Here is a 15,331-nt window from a genome sequence, read left to right on the forward strand (position 1 = left end):
CAAGATTACATACAAAGTCTATGCACAGACGCGATGAGACTGGCGCGCCGCGATTTTGCGATGGCGCGTTGGACGCCGCAAAATCGCCAACGCGCGAGTTGAAATTTTTCAACTTCTGCGAAATAATCGCGTGACGCTGTGGCGCGATAGCCTATCAGCGTTGAGTTGCTCCCCCTGTCATCACTGACTTCCTGACGTTGTTGAATCAGGAAATAAATCCTGTAGCCGTCTGTGTTCACCCAGAGCTCTACGATACCTCATATCAACAGAGACCGGACCAAACTATGTGTATACATGTGTGTGTGTAAACCATACGGTACAAACAATGAATAGACGCTGCCGTATTTACGTCTACGTGACGTTATTGAGTGCTGGTGGAGCTGCTACGATGTTAGCATAGCCTAGCACCGATCCATCAGAGCTCCATTGAGAAGACCAGTGACCTACAAATCTGTATCATTATGTAGTTATTTCGGAGTCCCTTTTTGTTGGTTTACTGCCGTTGAATCACAGCCAAATCAGTTTATTTTGTGTTCCTACAGCTGTAGTAAACAGCGACCGGTGGCTTGCTAGACAGTGAATACAGCTCGATGAAATCCACGGAGCTCCTCTGAACAATATTATGAACCAGAGATGACGGCGTTTGGCATTCCGATGTTTGAGGGACTTCCACAACACATACAAAGCAGCAATTGTCCTTATTCCTTTCACGGTTGACAGCGGAAAGAAATGGCGGCCAGGTGAACGGCTTCCAGGACGATAAACCACGCCCCCTCTCCGGCACGGAGCGATTTTGCGGCGTTTTTGTGTGAACACGACCGGCGGTGCGTTGGACGCGAATTTGCAGTGCGTCAAAAAATCAACGCGACCGGTGTGAACGCAGCATAAGACAGCAGGACAGCTTCTCGTCATGAAGTTGGTCTTCTTCATGGAAGAGCACAAAGATACTGTACATCAACCCAAATATGATGACATAGAGCTGTGGATATCATATGGATAGTTCCATAGCCTGCACTCTCTAAACTACTGGAATGCAACATTTCAGATATTGTCGGCTCTGTGTCATCAACACACACACACACACACACACACACACTAATGCTGCGTTCACACCGGTCGCGTTGATTTTTTGACGCACTGCAAAAAAGCGTCCAACGCACTGCACAATCGCGTCCAACGCGCCGCCGGTCGTGTTCACACCAAACGCCGCAAAATCTCGTAGTGCCGGAGAGGGGGCGTGGTTTATCGTCCTGGAAGCCGTTCACCTGGCCGCCATTTCTTTCCGCTGTCAACCGTGAAAGGAATAAGGACAATTGCTGCTTTGTACGTGTTGTGGAAGTCCCTCAAACATCGGAATGCCAAACGCCGTCATGTCTGGTTCATAATATTGTTCAGAGGAGCTCCGTGGATTGTATCGAGCTGTATTCACTGTCTAGCAAGCCACCGGTCGCTGTTTACTACAGCTGTAGGAACACAAAATAAACAGATTTGGCTGTGATTCAACGGCAATAAACCGACAAAAAGGGACTCCGAAATAACTACATAATGATGCCGATTTGTACTTGTCTTCTCCGACAAAAAGGGACTCCGAAATAACTACGTAATGATACCGATTTGTAGGTTACTGGTCTTCTCAATGGAGCTCTGATGGATCGGTGCTAGGCTATGCTAACATCGTAGCAGCTCCACCAACACTCAATAACGTCACGTAGACGTAAATACGGCAGCGTCTATTCATTGTTTGTACCGTATGGTTTACACACACACATGTATACGCATAGTTTGGTCCGGTCTCTATTGATATGAGGTATCGTAGAGCTCTGGGTGAACACAGACGGCTACAGGATTTATTTCCTGATTCAACAACGGCAGGAAGCCAGTGATGACAGGGGGAGCAACTCAACGCTGATAGGCTATCGCGCCACAGCGTCACGCGATTATTTCGCTGAAGTTGAAAAATTTCAACTCGCGCGTTGGCGATTTTGCAGCGTCCAACGCGTCCACCGCACTGCAATAACGCGTCCAACGCGCCGCACCATCGCAAAATCGCGGCGCGCCAGTCTCATCGCGTCTGTGCATAGACTTTGTATGTAATCTCGACGCGCGTCAAAAAATCAACGCGACCGGTGTGAACGCAGCATTACACACCTGGTCTAAGTGGAAGAGGATGTGAGCGATCTCCAGGACTCTCTCCACAGTCTTCTCTGGGTCCGAGGTGTCCTCGTAGTGATTAGGGAGGTCTCTGTACAGAGCCATCTGCCAACGAATAGCTGGGTCCTCCAGCTGTACGAGAAACACACACAGCCCACAAACATGAGGACATGGGTCCGGCACACCAAGGTCTTTGGAATTTTAAAAGATTTGATTCAAGTTTTGACTTTTCTATGTCATTCCAGTTGAGTTGCAATTCTCTATCTCACGTGTCTTGGTGTTTCACTATGGGAATGGCCTCTACACGACCAACTATGGAAGCTCCAGTTGCACCTGTCTGTCAGTGACGGACAGGTGCAACTGTGCTCGGGCTCGTACTCAGACTGCATGTGAAGAACGACAGGGATTTATTGCGTAGACCCGACGTCTCCTGGAGTCTCGGTTCGCTTTTGTTTCTGTGGTTCAACGTCACGAGAGTTCATGCTGTCTCCTTGTCTCCTGTTTTGGTGGTGACATAAAACTGAAATGAATGAAGGTTTGTTTGTATCGTGCTTTTATTGTTTTTTTACCAGGCAATATGGTTTCAGTATCATTTTAGTTTTTATTAAAGGACATCTTTTTATTTAGTTTGAGTTTCAATCATATTTTTCACAGCTTACTTTAGTTTCACTTTTAGTTCACAATGATAACTCAGTAGGGGTGTAACGGTTCACAAAATTCACGGTTGGGTTGGGTACGATACAGTGGAGCCACGGTTCGGTACGTTTCGGTACAGTAGAAAACTATAAATGCCAGAGAAATGTACTTGATTTTAAAATATATTTATTCATTACAACTAACATCATGAAGTTATTCTTTGACTTTGAACAATGATGGAACTATACCTGAGTGACCCATCTTCTGGGGTGTCTTCTTAGCAACACATCAGCATAAAAAACTAAAACTGCTCCTTAATGTTATGTAGTATTGTTACTTACATCTTGCAAAAGAGATTTTTAATCTCAATGGGACTACCTGGTTAAATAAAGGTTTTATTTTATTTTTTTATTCAAATGTATTGATCGGTTCGTCATGCGTACCGAACTGTGAGCCTCGTACCGAACGGTTCAATACGAATACGCGTACCGTTACACCCCTATAACTCAGCTGCTCACTTCTATGAGCACTCAGGTCAGTAGTATGCGGTGGATGTCAGCCATTCAAACTATCCCCTACAAACCGTAGACACTTCTCTGTTGCCTGAATATAAAGCACGACGTCATGTTCAGCTTATCCCAAATATTCTTGCAGTACCGTGACTCTGTTAAATACCAGCTCAAAGTATTCTTACCTTTCCTTGTAAATGGAGATTGTTCCTGATGACCTCTCGAACCTCACCCTCTGTATCTTTCTGTGAACAGAGTGACTGCATCAGACAACGTAACCATTTAATAACAGATGTGTCAGCACAATTTATGTACAATTGCTTTACAGATATTTAAAGTGCTACAGGAATTGGAAATAACTTCTATGCATGCAGGACAAATATTTTGGGGCTAAGTCGTTGAGGGGTTTCTATAAAAGCAGCATCGTAAGCGACCAGTGTGATGTGCATAGAGCTGTGTGTAATTCTGTCATTTGAACATGATTTAAACACAGCGGACGGCCGTGGGAAACGGCACTGCGCTCTGATGCGTCACTTCTCGGAGCAGAGGCTGCAGATTTATCAGCATATGTGTCCTGCTGCCTTCAGACTGATGCAGGGATTAAATGAAGTGAAGGTTCAGAGAGTTTGTCACAGTAGATAGAGAGAGAGGGAGACACAGCTGCCTCGTACTGATCGATGAATAAAAAGAGAAAAAGAATAATCTCGTCACGTAGAAACGTGGACCTCTCTCTCAACAAGACAACCGATGTCGGCTGTTACATACAAATAATGATGAGCAGGCCAAGTCATTTACAATTAGTGGCAATATCATGTGTTAACATATAGACTGAGATTCATGTCCATTTCTGGTAGGCTCAGATTGATTGATTGATTTCTTTATGTGCATAAAATGCCCAATCCTCCTGGGTTTATGAGACATTAAAGATGCAGCGGCAGTGGTTAAACATTTCATTCAATTACCAAACTAAATATTCGGCCTTCCCTCCCAGGTTTGGCAAATAAAATCTGCTACTTTCCTGAAGCGCAACTCAAGTTTTTTATAGTCATCCAGCCAAAAGAAATCAACATAAATTCAGGTAATTTTACTATCGAGTACATCCGTTATGTCCTCGTAGATAGGACAGTAAAACAAAAGACAATACATTTGGTCCTAATCTCCTGAAGTAATCGTCAAAACAGAGATCTCAAATCCTTAGCCAGGCGATAGCCGTGCCAAATGTCCCAATTAAATCACTTTCTAATTCAGTGGTTCTCAACTGGTCTGGCTGCGGGACCCACCATCACCCCTTAATGACAAGCCGGGACCCACGACCCAAATTATATATATATATAAATATATATATATATAATTTGGGTATATCTATATTCAAGACGTCTAGTAGTAGTAACGTCTGTGTAGTAAACAACTGTCAAATCAAAGAAAGAAAGTACACATCAATTATATTTTAACAAATATTATTGTCATTTTTCAAATTTAACTGGATGGATTAGAAATACATGAATACATGTTCTTCTCATTTCAAGTAAAATAACAGCTCGATTAAAAAATAAATTACGTAATGAAATTCAATTTAGAAAAAATATTTTCACTGAATTACGCTGCAGCTTTAAACTCAGTTCATTCAGGGTGAAGTGAAAAATCCACAATATTATATTTTTCACATCTTCCAAAAGGAGAAATTAGTGTTTGAAGAATTCACCTCTATGAGTCTGTCCAGTCAGAGTCTAATGACTCTGGTCTCTCTGGACATTTTTCTCTTACGGAGATCGTTCTATTTAACTTTCACAACTCACACTACAACAGTCCTGCTCTGCTCTCTGTATCCTCGTCTCTCCCCGTGTGTCACGGAGTGTGTACATCTCACTCAAGTCAGGAAACTAGTCAGAATACTCATATTTGATTGGCTGAGCTGCATCACGTGATGTGATTCACACCGCATTGGTCGGTGTTTTTCCTGCACCACTGAACAAGTGCCGTAAATGCTGGAATAATTCCGCTGCATAAAAAATGCCCTTCAAAATAAAATCACAACTTTTTTAAATTTTTTTTTGTCAGGCAAAGGGCCGCGACCCACTGAAAACGGGACCGCGACCCAAAAGTGGGTCGCGGTCCCGTTTTCAGTGGGCCCACCAGTTGAGAATCACTGTTCTAGTTGGTCTCTGGTCAGACAAGGCTATTCCAGCGACAAAGCATTTGACACTTTTGAAGTAAATTTGTGAAGGGTTGAATAACTCTGTGACGCAGTGTTACAGCTTGTATGGTCACCAGAAGCATAGTCAGACACAGGACATACACACGAGTTACAGAGTGGTGCGTCCGTGTGGAATACAGTACAGAGGTTCCAGTGCTCTACCCGCTGACTGAGCTACAACACTGACAGCTTCTTTCAATTTCATTTTGAGCATCGTGCCAAGATATCGATACTGCTCAGTATATGAAAGCACGAGTGAACCGAAGCTAACAACAAGTGATCTGCTCTCTTCACTGGAGGAGTTCGTGTTGGTTAGGAGTTGGTGTGTTGATGGAGATTTTCCGTAGGCTTACCAATATTTACTGCCAAAAACTCCTGAAACTGAAAAAGGAATTGACTTCTTGTTATGTTATATCAACTCATTTGTGTTGGCATATGATGCAACGTGACCTGAAAGCCAGGTGAGGGTTGTTCTACACAGTCTATATGGTGGTATGGAAGTGTCTCCTACTTCTCATAAGCCAGTAGGCAGTGTTTTCCTACCTGGGTGAAGCGGTTCTTCGCCAGTGCGATGAGCTCTTGTTCTCCGGGGGCACAGATGTTGAGTCCAACAGGAAGCAGGCGCTTCAGGGTGGCAACAATAAGACTCGTTTGCATCGTGTATCGATCTCCCTTCCTCTTCATCTTCTTCCTCTCCTGGTCTGAAACTATCCCCTGAGGCAGAGAAATGCACAGACAGGTCTATTAAGTGTGTGTTAAGTTATTCTTTATAATTCATTGTGCATTAACGCACACGTAACAAGAAATCCACAGGACACTCCTGATGTCCATGTGTCCATACCTTTGACATCTTACACTTGGTGTCAGTGATGAGAAAGGACATGTTGTTGATTTCATTCTGGACCACAAAGTTCTGCTCTTCTCTCTTGAAGTTCTGCAGAAAGATGACACCGTTAGTCACAGTGTCGTGCCGTGTGATGCTTCAGACAGCTTGGGTTAATAACAGGGTCAGGTATGTAAACACACGGTGATGGTTCAGTGACTGCTGGCCTACATATTTCAAAACAAAATCTACATTATATTCCAATAGGCGGCCATTTTTGGCATGTGTAAAACATTTCTGTGGCTTCATATTGTGGCCAGCAAATAAATGTCATGAACATGTCTTTACACAACTCTTCAGTGATGTCTGACAGTCTGTCGGCTGGTTGGCCAACCACTGTGGTCAAGACTGAAACGGATTGCCTTTATATTTAGGACAGACATTCATGACCATGAGAGGATAAACCCTACTGACTTCATCTAACGCCGTCATCAGGTAAAAAACCTTATTAGTTCTATACTTCAGTTGATGAACAAATGCTGCAAAACAAATGACTTTCCAATCAACCTCAGCTCTACGTAATGTTTTGTGCTAAATAGCAGATGTTAGCATGCAAACATCTAGACTAAGACATTGGTAAACATTGTATCTGCTAAACATCAGCATCTTAGCATTGCCAGAGCTGCGAGCTGATCCTGATATTTATAATTCATGACTCAAATTGAGATTTGAGGTTATGTTTTTCTGAGCCTAGGGAGAATGTGTGGTCTGCAGTTCCACATTTATCCAATAGGTCCATGGAGCTGCAGACTGGACTGGTGCTTTGTAGAGAGTCATTTGATTCAGAATTATTTATCTAAAATACCAATACGTGGGTTTTAGGAACCTGGAACAAATGACGATGTGCTCTGTCACATGTATCATTCGATCTTGTGTAGCGCTCCCTTGACTACCTCTCACTGTGACATTTTAATCAGCAGCATGTAATGTGGTGATTTGCTTACATGAGACTTGGCCCAGAAGATGAAAACCTCTGCCACCATGCGGAACAGCTCTTCGGCCCCTGGGTTGGACTCTTTCAGCCATCTGGCCCTGTCAGTATACCAAGGCAGTTTAGTGATAGTGGCACTACTTAAAGGTTTCCTGTGGAGTTATAGACCTCCAGCACCACCGCCGGCACCCACGGTGGAACTTCTTTCCAAAGTCTATGTGCAGCTCGTCCTGGACTACGTGAAAGATCCTCCCGACCACCACCTTGTATTTGGACAGTCCCATCTGGATCAGCAGACCGGAGGAGGAGCCGGATCTGGGTCGGTATGCTTACACTTGCTTAATTAGGTCATATAAGTATTACATTGAGACTGTTTCATAACCAGTTAAAAGATCTTTGTAGTAACAATAAGGATGGAAATGCATGTTTGTTAGAGCTCAAGGATATGAGCACAATGTGGTGTGGTGAGTTACGCTGAATGTAAACTTTCCAAGAAAACTCCACAAAGTGCTTTGTTCTGCTGAAAGGGACTTAAGCAGAACAAAGCACTTATGTTGTAGACACCGACTATTGATGTCCATAAACGGCATCCTTTCTCCAAAATACAGCTTCGTTCAAGTTAAGCACAGAGGCAAGGATCACATCGTTGTAATTCCACACCTGAAAGTGATGTTGGTCATATTTGCTGTTTCAGAAGAAATGCTCAGGTTTAAGTCGAGAAGCGTGGGAACCATCATATCAGCGCACTGTACCTGTTGTAGTCAACAAATCGTATGAGGAGAGGGTAGAAGGCATACAGGTCTCGGACCAGTATGGTGAACTGGTCCATGATGAGAAGCTCCGTCTCTGACATCTCCCCCCTCCCCTCTGCCTTGCTGTGTTCCTCATCCATCAGCACAACTGCTGCCTTCTGCAGGACACAGTAACACACGCTTTCTCTTCATTTCAACACTAATGACATTGTGACCTTAGTATAGTAGTACTAGTACTAGTCGTACTATAATCCTACTTTGCAAAAACACCGCACTGGACTTACAAACTTACCGTCAAAGTATTCAACCCGTTGCTTGCACACGTCTGACAGCTTCGGGCCATGTTACATGTCTATGGTTTCATTTATTTTTAACAGTCAAAGTGTAAGTGCTATATGTGTGTCCTGAATGTCCACCAATATTCTAATGAACTACATCACAATCTATATTACATGATGAAATGACGAGACTTACTTTTTTGATTTTCTCCATCAAAGGCAGGAAGTGGGTCTTGAGCAGCTGGGTTTTGGCCTTGCTGATGATTGGCTGAGAGAAGACTAAAGCAGGGACAGAGATGGTTTAACGATTGAGCATCGGACAAAGATTTTGCCTTTAGCTTGGTTGTTTAGTTGGCGTTCATTGTGTTTAGTTCAATTCAGTGACAGTGTGTGTCTGTGTGTGTGCGTATGTTGAGGTGACTGTCGGATTCCAAACTTTATAGAACCTTGTAAACCCACCTTGAATTATATTTAATACAAGACAAACAAACACAGTGAAAGAAGACCGTCAATTTAAAATTGCATATTACTCGAATAGAGAATCCTCACTGTTCTTAGCCCAGGGCTCAGGAGAGGCTGAGCATAGTGGGACAAGGTCTGTACATAACATCGTAATTCATCAAGCCATCATTATTTGTGAAGCACATTTCATGGTCAACATACGTGGAGGGACATAATTGGAGCAGTCACAGAGACGCAACTTTAAAGACACACACACACACACACACACACACACGCATACTGTGTTGCCATGTTACCAGCTAGTCTTTTCATCCAGGCCCCTTCATCTATTCCCAGGTTGTTGTAGATGATCTTGAGAATGTTTCCCAGCAGAGTGTTCATGTGCTCAGAAGTCACAGAGGTGCAGCAGCTGTCGGCTTTGTCCCGGTTGCTCTCTGGTCCATGTTCCCACCAGTGAGACATGTAGCTGCACAGCATCGGCAACACCACCTACAGTGAAAGGAAATATAGATACAGGTTTACCTATCAAGAGATCACCCACTTCCCCATCCTGACATAATGCTTTGTTAAAAATGTATCAACAGTCAAAATATTCAAATTATAATACAATATAAGCAATAAAATAGGCAATAAGACAGAACAAACTATATAAAAGTAACGTAAGTAATGACATGAAAGGAAAAACTAATTACATTTTCAAGGAATATATCGGGTTGCATGCATATAAACATGGAATACCAGTGTTTTAAAAGGTTGTTATTGTGTGAATGAGGGTAATGTACATGTAGTGGTATGGTAACCGTTTATTCCTGCTGTAGATTTGGGCATTTTAACACGGGAGTCTACGGGGATTGACTCGCTCTTAGAGCCAGCCTCAAGTGGTCATTTGAGGAAATTCAGTTTTTGGCACTCCCAGAAGGTGGTGCTACAGCACCCCCACCTCAAGTTGCCCCACTGACAAGTGGCTGACGCATGCTATATTTTCACATTTTGTTTTTATTTCATTTCCTTACCACGACAGACCACAGCAGTGCCGTAAACGGAACCATTCAGGTGGAGACGGGAGAAGGTTGTGCACATCCCGTGCCAGTAATGTTTCCAGTCGGGATTCTTTCTATTGCTCCTCTGTAAAAGTTGACAAGAACTTCGAAGAAGAACTTTGCCTTCTTAGGCTTCCTTAACCGGGGCAGAGGTGTGATACGACCAGAACAGGTTCTCTGTGATGCTGATTCCCCAGGAGCAATGAACCAGCACTGATACAGTGAGCAGTACTAGGGTTCAATCAACAGAGGCTGAACATCTCCAATTTCCAAAAAGCAATCTCTGGCTGTGTTGCTGGAGTACTGAGTGTGCACTAACTACTAGGGGTGGGGGGGGAAATCGATACAGCATAGTATCGCGATATTTTGCGTGGCGATATTGTATCGATACATGGACGCCAAGTATCGATCTTTTATTCTATAAACTATTACAATTTTTTTTATTTTTTTTATTTTTTTTAGAAAAATCAAATCAATTGCTTTTTCAGTCCACTAGATGGTGCTGAGTTGTTTTCTGGTGAGGTCAGCAAAGGTCCCGGGTCAGCGTGATTGGTAGGAAGTTGGTCAAAACAAAGAGACATCTGGCCTCACAACGGGGTTAAATCTGCCAACAGTAGCCGGCTCATGGGGAGAGTGCAGCGCATAACTGTCTCTCTGCCTCGACGTCCACGCATCACAAGTTACACTGAGTTATATAACTCTAATATCCTACTTATATATGTTATAGTTCATATGCTGAGTCCACACGTTTGCATTCAGTTAAGTTGGACTATGTAGTAATACACACTGTTCAGTTTGTCAGGTTCATGCAACATTTATGATATTGTTGGTCAGTCTGTCTGCTTGACAATCATATTCTGCTGCAATAAAAATGATTGAAGTGAGATGAACAGACTGAAAACTTTATCTTAATAGATAAACCATGTTGACAGTTTTCCTTTGGGGACATGATGGACATGAGGGACATAATGAAAGATGTGAAAGTGTGTGTGAAAATACATGTTTGTGCGTCAAGGAGAACAACGGGTCTGTCTTCTGTGTTATGAGGCGTGTTGGTGATGAAGGATACTATTCACGTCGGCATTTTGACACCAAACACGGAGCTAAATTTGTCCAAGAATTAAAAGGCAGACCGCAATCACAGCAGAATATATTTACACAGCTACAGCCCAGTGCATGCTAAAGGTATGTGAGCAGTGCTCCGACCAGATACAGACTTTTACAAATGTCAGTTTGTGAAGAAACACCATCGCAGACCGAAAATGAGTTTGACACCCCTGATGTAGATACAGAGAGTACAAATGAATATTCTCATATTGAGCTTCATTAATCTGCGTTTAACCCATTACACTAGTAGCAGTGTGCAGCCAGCATTGCTGAAGAATTATCTTGGGTAAAGTGTCAATGGAAAGAGAATTTCTAATAACTCGCATGGATGATTTTGGTCATGAGAAGAAATCAGAGCACCCTGAGCAACAAAGAAATCCACATGGATGTGGGTACCAAAGACCCAATAATGTTAATTAGCAATATATCCCACCTCCATGACATGGGGCATCTGAGTGTATCTCATGCCAGACTCGGCCAATTCCATGATCTCCTCCAGACACTTCTCTAGGTTTGGGATCAGAGGACAAATCTCCCCCACCTGCCCTGGAAGACCTAGAGCTGATAGATAGAAAGAGAATGCACTTAAAAGATGAATAGAAACATGAATATATAGCTCAACCATCATTATTATTACACATAAATGCTGTTCCGGTTTTTTGTTTTTTTTGCCTCGGTATTAGAAATCGAGTTAGCCCGCATGCTAACGTTAGCACAGATTTCCATTTCAACACCTGCTGAGTCATTGGTAGCTTACAGTCAGTGCTGTGCTTAGACTCCGTTAGAAAGGAGGACAGTTATCCGTCTGTCTGGGATGGTCAAAGCTAACAGCAACAGATCTGTAACCTCAGCACCTCCAGTAACCCGACAGTAACAGAGTCACACGGTAACATACAATGTGCTCGGTTGCATTGAGAGTGAATGTAATTCTCAGAAAATACAATTACCTCAGGACTTATATGTCCTGGTGGGATTCAACCCCTTCATATTTGTAAAGATGTAAATCCACGGAGCAGATGAACATTGAAATAAAAAGCACATTCATCAGCACCTGCTCTGTCTTGAGCTCCTTTGCTGCTGTAGATGGAGAAGCTGTTGAACTTGTTGATGTGAGGCTCAAGGAAGGCAACAGGAAAGGCTGCTGAGAAGGCAGCTAAGCACTTTCCCAATGCTGGACGCTGTCTGAAGAGGAGAGGATCAGAACATGATTATTTCCATTCGTATCATTATCGTATATTACACTTTATGATAAATCATAAATCATTGATTATTTAATGTCAACAATCAGCAATTTTGTCTGAAAGCTCATAGATCTCAAACTTGGTGTTAAATGTGTTGTTGGCCTTTGATCAGCTCTGAGAAATACATCAATAAATATATATATATAAATACACAAAATATATTTAAAAAGATATAAATAAACATACAGAAATAAATTAACAAATTAATTGAAATGTATACAATTGTCATTTAGTTATTTGTCTTTATATTTCCAAGTTATATATTATAAATATATTTTCTTATTATTTTACAGATTTCTTCTTTTTTATGGCTCATGTAGAAAGAAAGAAACTCGTAGTAAACTGTGCTGATTGAAAGTTGTATTCGACATTCTGGGTGGATTCCAATGCTCCTCACAGTACACGTAAACCTACTGTAGCAGGTTTCTGTCTCATGAATACAGATGTGCTGTGGGCTACTGTACCTCTCGACATAGATGCTTTTGTTGGTTCCCAGAAAGTAGAGGCTGTTGAGGATTCTGTAGCAGGAAACCTGGACATCATCCGCTGGAAGAGGAAAGAATGTTTGCATCTTACATTTTGATGGAGTGTGTTCACATGTTGTCCTGTAAATGACCAGTGAAACAGTAATCTAGTTCATGAGGACATCTGGCATTATGATCCAGATTCAATCTTTTACCTAATTTGCAATGCATTTTTTTCCTCCTCGGTGAAAACATTTGAATGCCTGAATCAAACAGTACCACAAGTCAGTACGCACATATGAGGTCTTCTCCGAACAAGTTCTGTCCGATGTGTTCAAACAGGGAGGAGAGGATGGGCAGCAGGGCGAAGGTGGTGTAGTTGATGATCTGGGTGACCCCTCGCGGCTGCTCTCTGCTGTGGGTGAACTGACCGAGCTTCAGGTTCTCCTGCGTCTTCTCCAGATCTTCTGCTGCACTGTCGAAGAACAACCGCAGTGCTGCCTTCACTGACTCCAGACCAGTCTTCATCACCGTCCTGACATATGGGGAGAGGTACATTTCACTTCATTATCTTGAGAAGAACCAGCTGAATTTGTGATACACAGTGCAGAAAACACATACATTCTACTGTTGTAGAGAACAATGTGAACTTCCTTTGAATTCAAATGAATCTCTGATTTGTATAATTTCTTATCGTAAGTTTTAAGGCAGTGATTACTTTGCTTTTAGGTTTTCAAATACAATCATATATCCTTGAAGTGGAATGTTTGGACTCTATTTGTTTCAGTCTCATTGCCAGCATGCAGAAACTAAAGAGAAATCAATGTGAAGGAATGATCTCTATGTGGTTGAATAGTCCCTCAGACGTGCATAGTGATCGGTGGTGCGTCTACTTCTAGAATGAGAATGATTGATGATTTAACTTCTATCTACTTCTGGGTTCAATGTACAGTTAAAGTAACAGAAGTGACCTGAACATACTTCCTGGGTTTGTCTTTAAGTCGCACACATCACATGAAATAGCAGCGGCTCAAGAAGCAGCGCAGCCATCCAGTAATCAGAGGCTTCCTGATAGCCCATGAGTCTAAACTGTGAATGAATATGTGCAGGTTCAGTTGCTGTTTGTTGTTCCAGGTGAGTTGGAATGTATGCATGGGCATGTGTAACTTCATGTAAATGTGGTCACACAATGTTTTGCTGAGGGACAAAACGAATAAAGTTTAGTCTTGACTTGTTGTGGATGGAAGTGTGTGGTGGAGAATGTTCTGGGGTTCCTCTTTTCGATGTCGCTGGCCTCCAGGATACAAAGAACAACAAAGCGCTGAGGTAACTTGTGGGCCAAAGAGCAGGTTTGCTTATTCACACCGTGTTTGCTAATGAGAAAGCTTCTCATAATGCCGGGAGTGTTGACACGTCCACTGTGACAAGTGAGAAGGCGAGGAGGCTTTGTTAACGATGTGTTCACTTCCAGAAGGTCTTCTTCTTAAGAGCATCGTCAGTATTCATCTTTAACTCCATGGGACAACATGCATAGTATGTGTCCTTCAACTCCATCTTCCCTGGTGGAAAGACAAAAGGACAGACACATACACACACACAAGCTCAGTCCATGTCTCCTTACCTGGCATCCAGGCTTTGTCCCAATATCTGCAGACAGTTGACTATGGAGGTGGCATTGTTACCTGAAAAGTAGACAGAATCATATAATAAACAGAGAACTCCAGGTGCATGCTGGGTGGGTTTGACGTTCCTTTCATTCAGGTATGGGAAGTCAAGCACACGAATACAACAAAACAACCGCCTTGTCCAAACCAATAGTACTTTACTTTAGTAAATAACACAGCAGAGCATCATATCCAAAGAAAAAACATGTTCCTTTCAAACTAAAAGCTTCAGACGTCTAATCAACACCAATAATCAACATCTTTCATTTGCCCAAATGTGTCTGTCTGTTATCAGTTGTATCAGGTTTTATTCTGCAAAGATGGAACATCTTTTTGACTTTGAATAGAATGACATCAGCATTTGGATATTGTGCAAGAAGTGGCAATACACACCACACACCACACACAGCTGCCGAGCAGAGGACGCGTACACACACAACTATAACACCATGCACGCATGCACACAGCAACCCTGCTCACACGATGTGCTGACGCTCTGGAGCTTTCTCGTGTCTGTCCTCTAACTGTGTCTCAGTCCCACACAAACATGTTACTGCCATTCAGGATCACAGCGTTCTATCTACAATAAGAGATGCATACCTCTGCAGGATAACTGATTCTACCATGTGTCTCACACAGAAGACCTTTCAGTGACCAGTAAGTTTACATCTCCACTCAGTCCTCAGTATTTCAGAAACTAAGCAATCTGCCAACCAAGGCAGGGCAGAAGAAGACTGCTAGCAGGTAAACATGGATGGAAACAATGCACATTTCAAACTTGGAAGAAAGTTCGTCCTTGAAAATGTTACATAAGGAAAGAAATGCATCCAACTAGCTACTTGCTAGTCCTCAACGATGCACGCAATGTAAACAGAAACCTTAGATTGCAATCGAAATGATTGCATGTCATTCACTGGTCGTACATACTTACTATAAGAAATGCACTATAATTCATATAAATATCCCACATTATCAATTTGTTTGTAATTGTGTGCCTGGACAGGTGATGTAGTTTAAAG

General features: G+C 42.5%; 1 protein-coding gene across 1 annotated transcript in view; it reads right to left on the reverse strand.

The window, feature by feature from the left end:
* The window catches only part of ryr2a (ryanodine receptor 2a (cardiac)), a gene marked incomplete at both ends in the record, with an annotated part of 170,918 nt that overhangs the window by 49,072 nt on the left and 106,515 nt on the right, over nt 1–15,331 (reverse strand). The window contains 13 exons of the mRNA XM_079293495.1: nt 2,149–2,283; nt 3,482–3,541; nt 6,034–6,204; nt 6,332–6,424; nt 7,318–7,405; nt 8,057–8,214; nt 8,531–8,613; nt 9,093–9,285; nt 11,377–11,504; nt 11,995–12,125; nt 12,649–12,730; nt 12,945–13,183; nt 14,270–14,330. Of these exons, the coding sequence (XP_079149621.1) occupies nt 2,149–2,283; nt 3,482–3,541; nt 6,034–6,204; nt 6,332–6,424; nt 7,318–7,405; nt 8,057–8,214; nt 8,531–8,613; nt 9,093–9,285; nt 11,377–11,504; nt 11,995–12,125; nt 12,649–12,730; nt 12,945–13,183; nt 14,270–14,330 (1,622 nt within the window). The remainder of the gene's footprint in view (nt 1–2,148; nt 2,284–3,481; nt 3,542–6,033; nt 6,205–6,331; nt 6,425–7,317; nt 7,406–8,056; nt 8,215–8,530; nt 8,614–9,092; nt 9,286–11,376; nt 11,505–11,994; nt 12,126–12,648; nt 12,731–12,944; nt 13,184–14,269; nt 14,331–15,331) is intronic.

Source organism: Melanostigma gelatinosum (genome assembly GCF_949748355.1).
Source record: "Melanostigma gelatinosum genome assembly, chromosome: 21".
NCBI lineage: Eukaryota > Metazoa > Chordata > Actinopteri > Perciformes > Zoarcidae > Melanostigma > Melanostigma gelatinosum.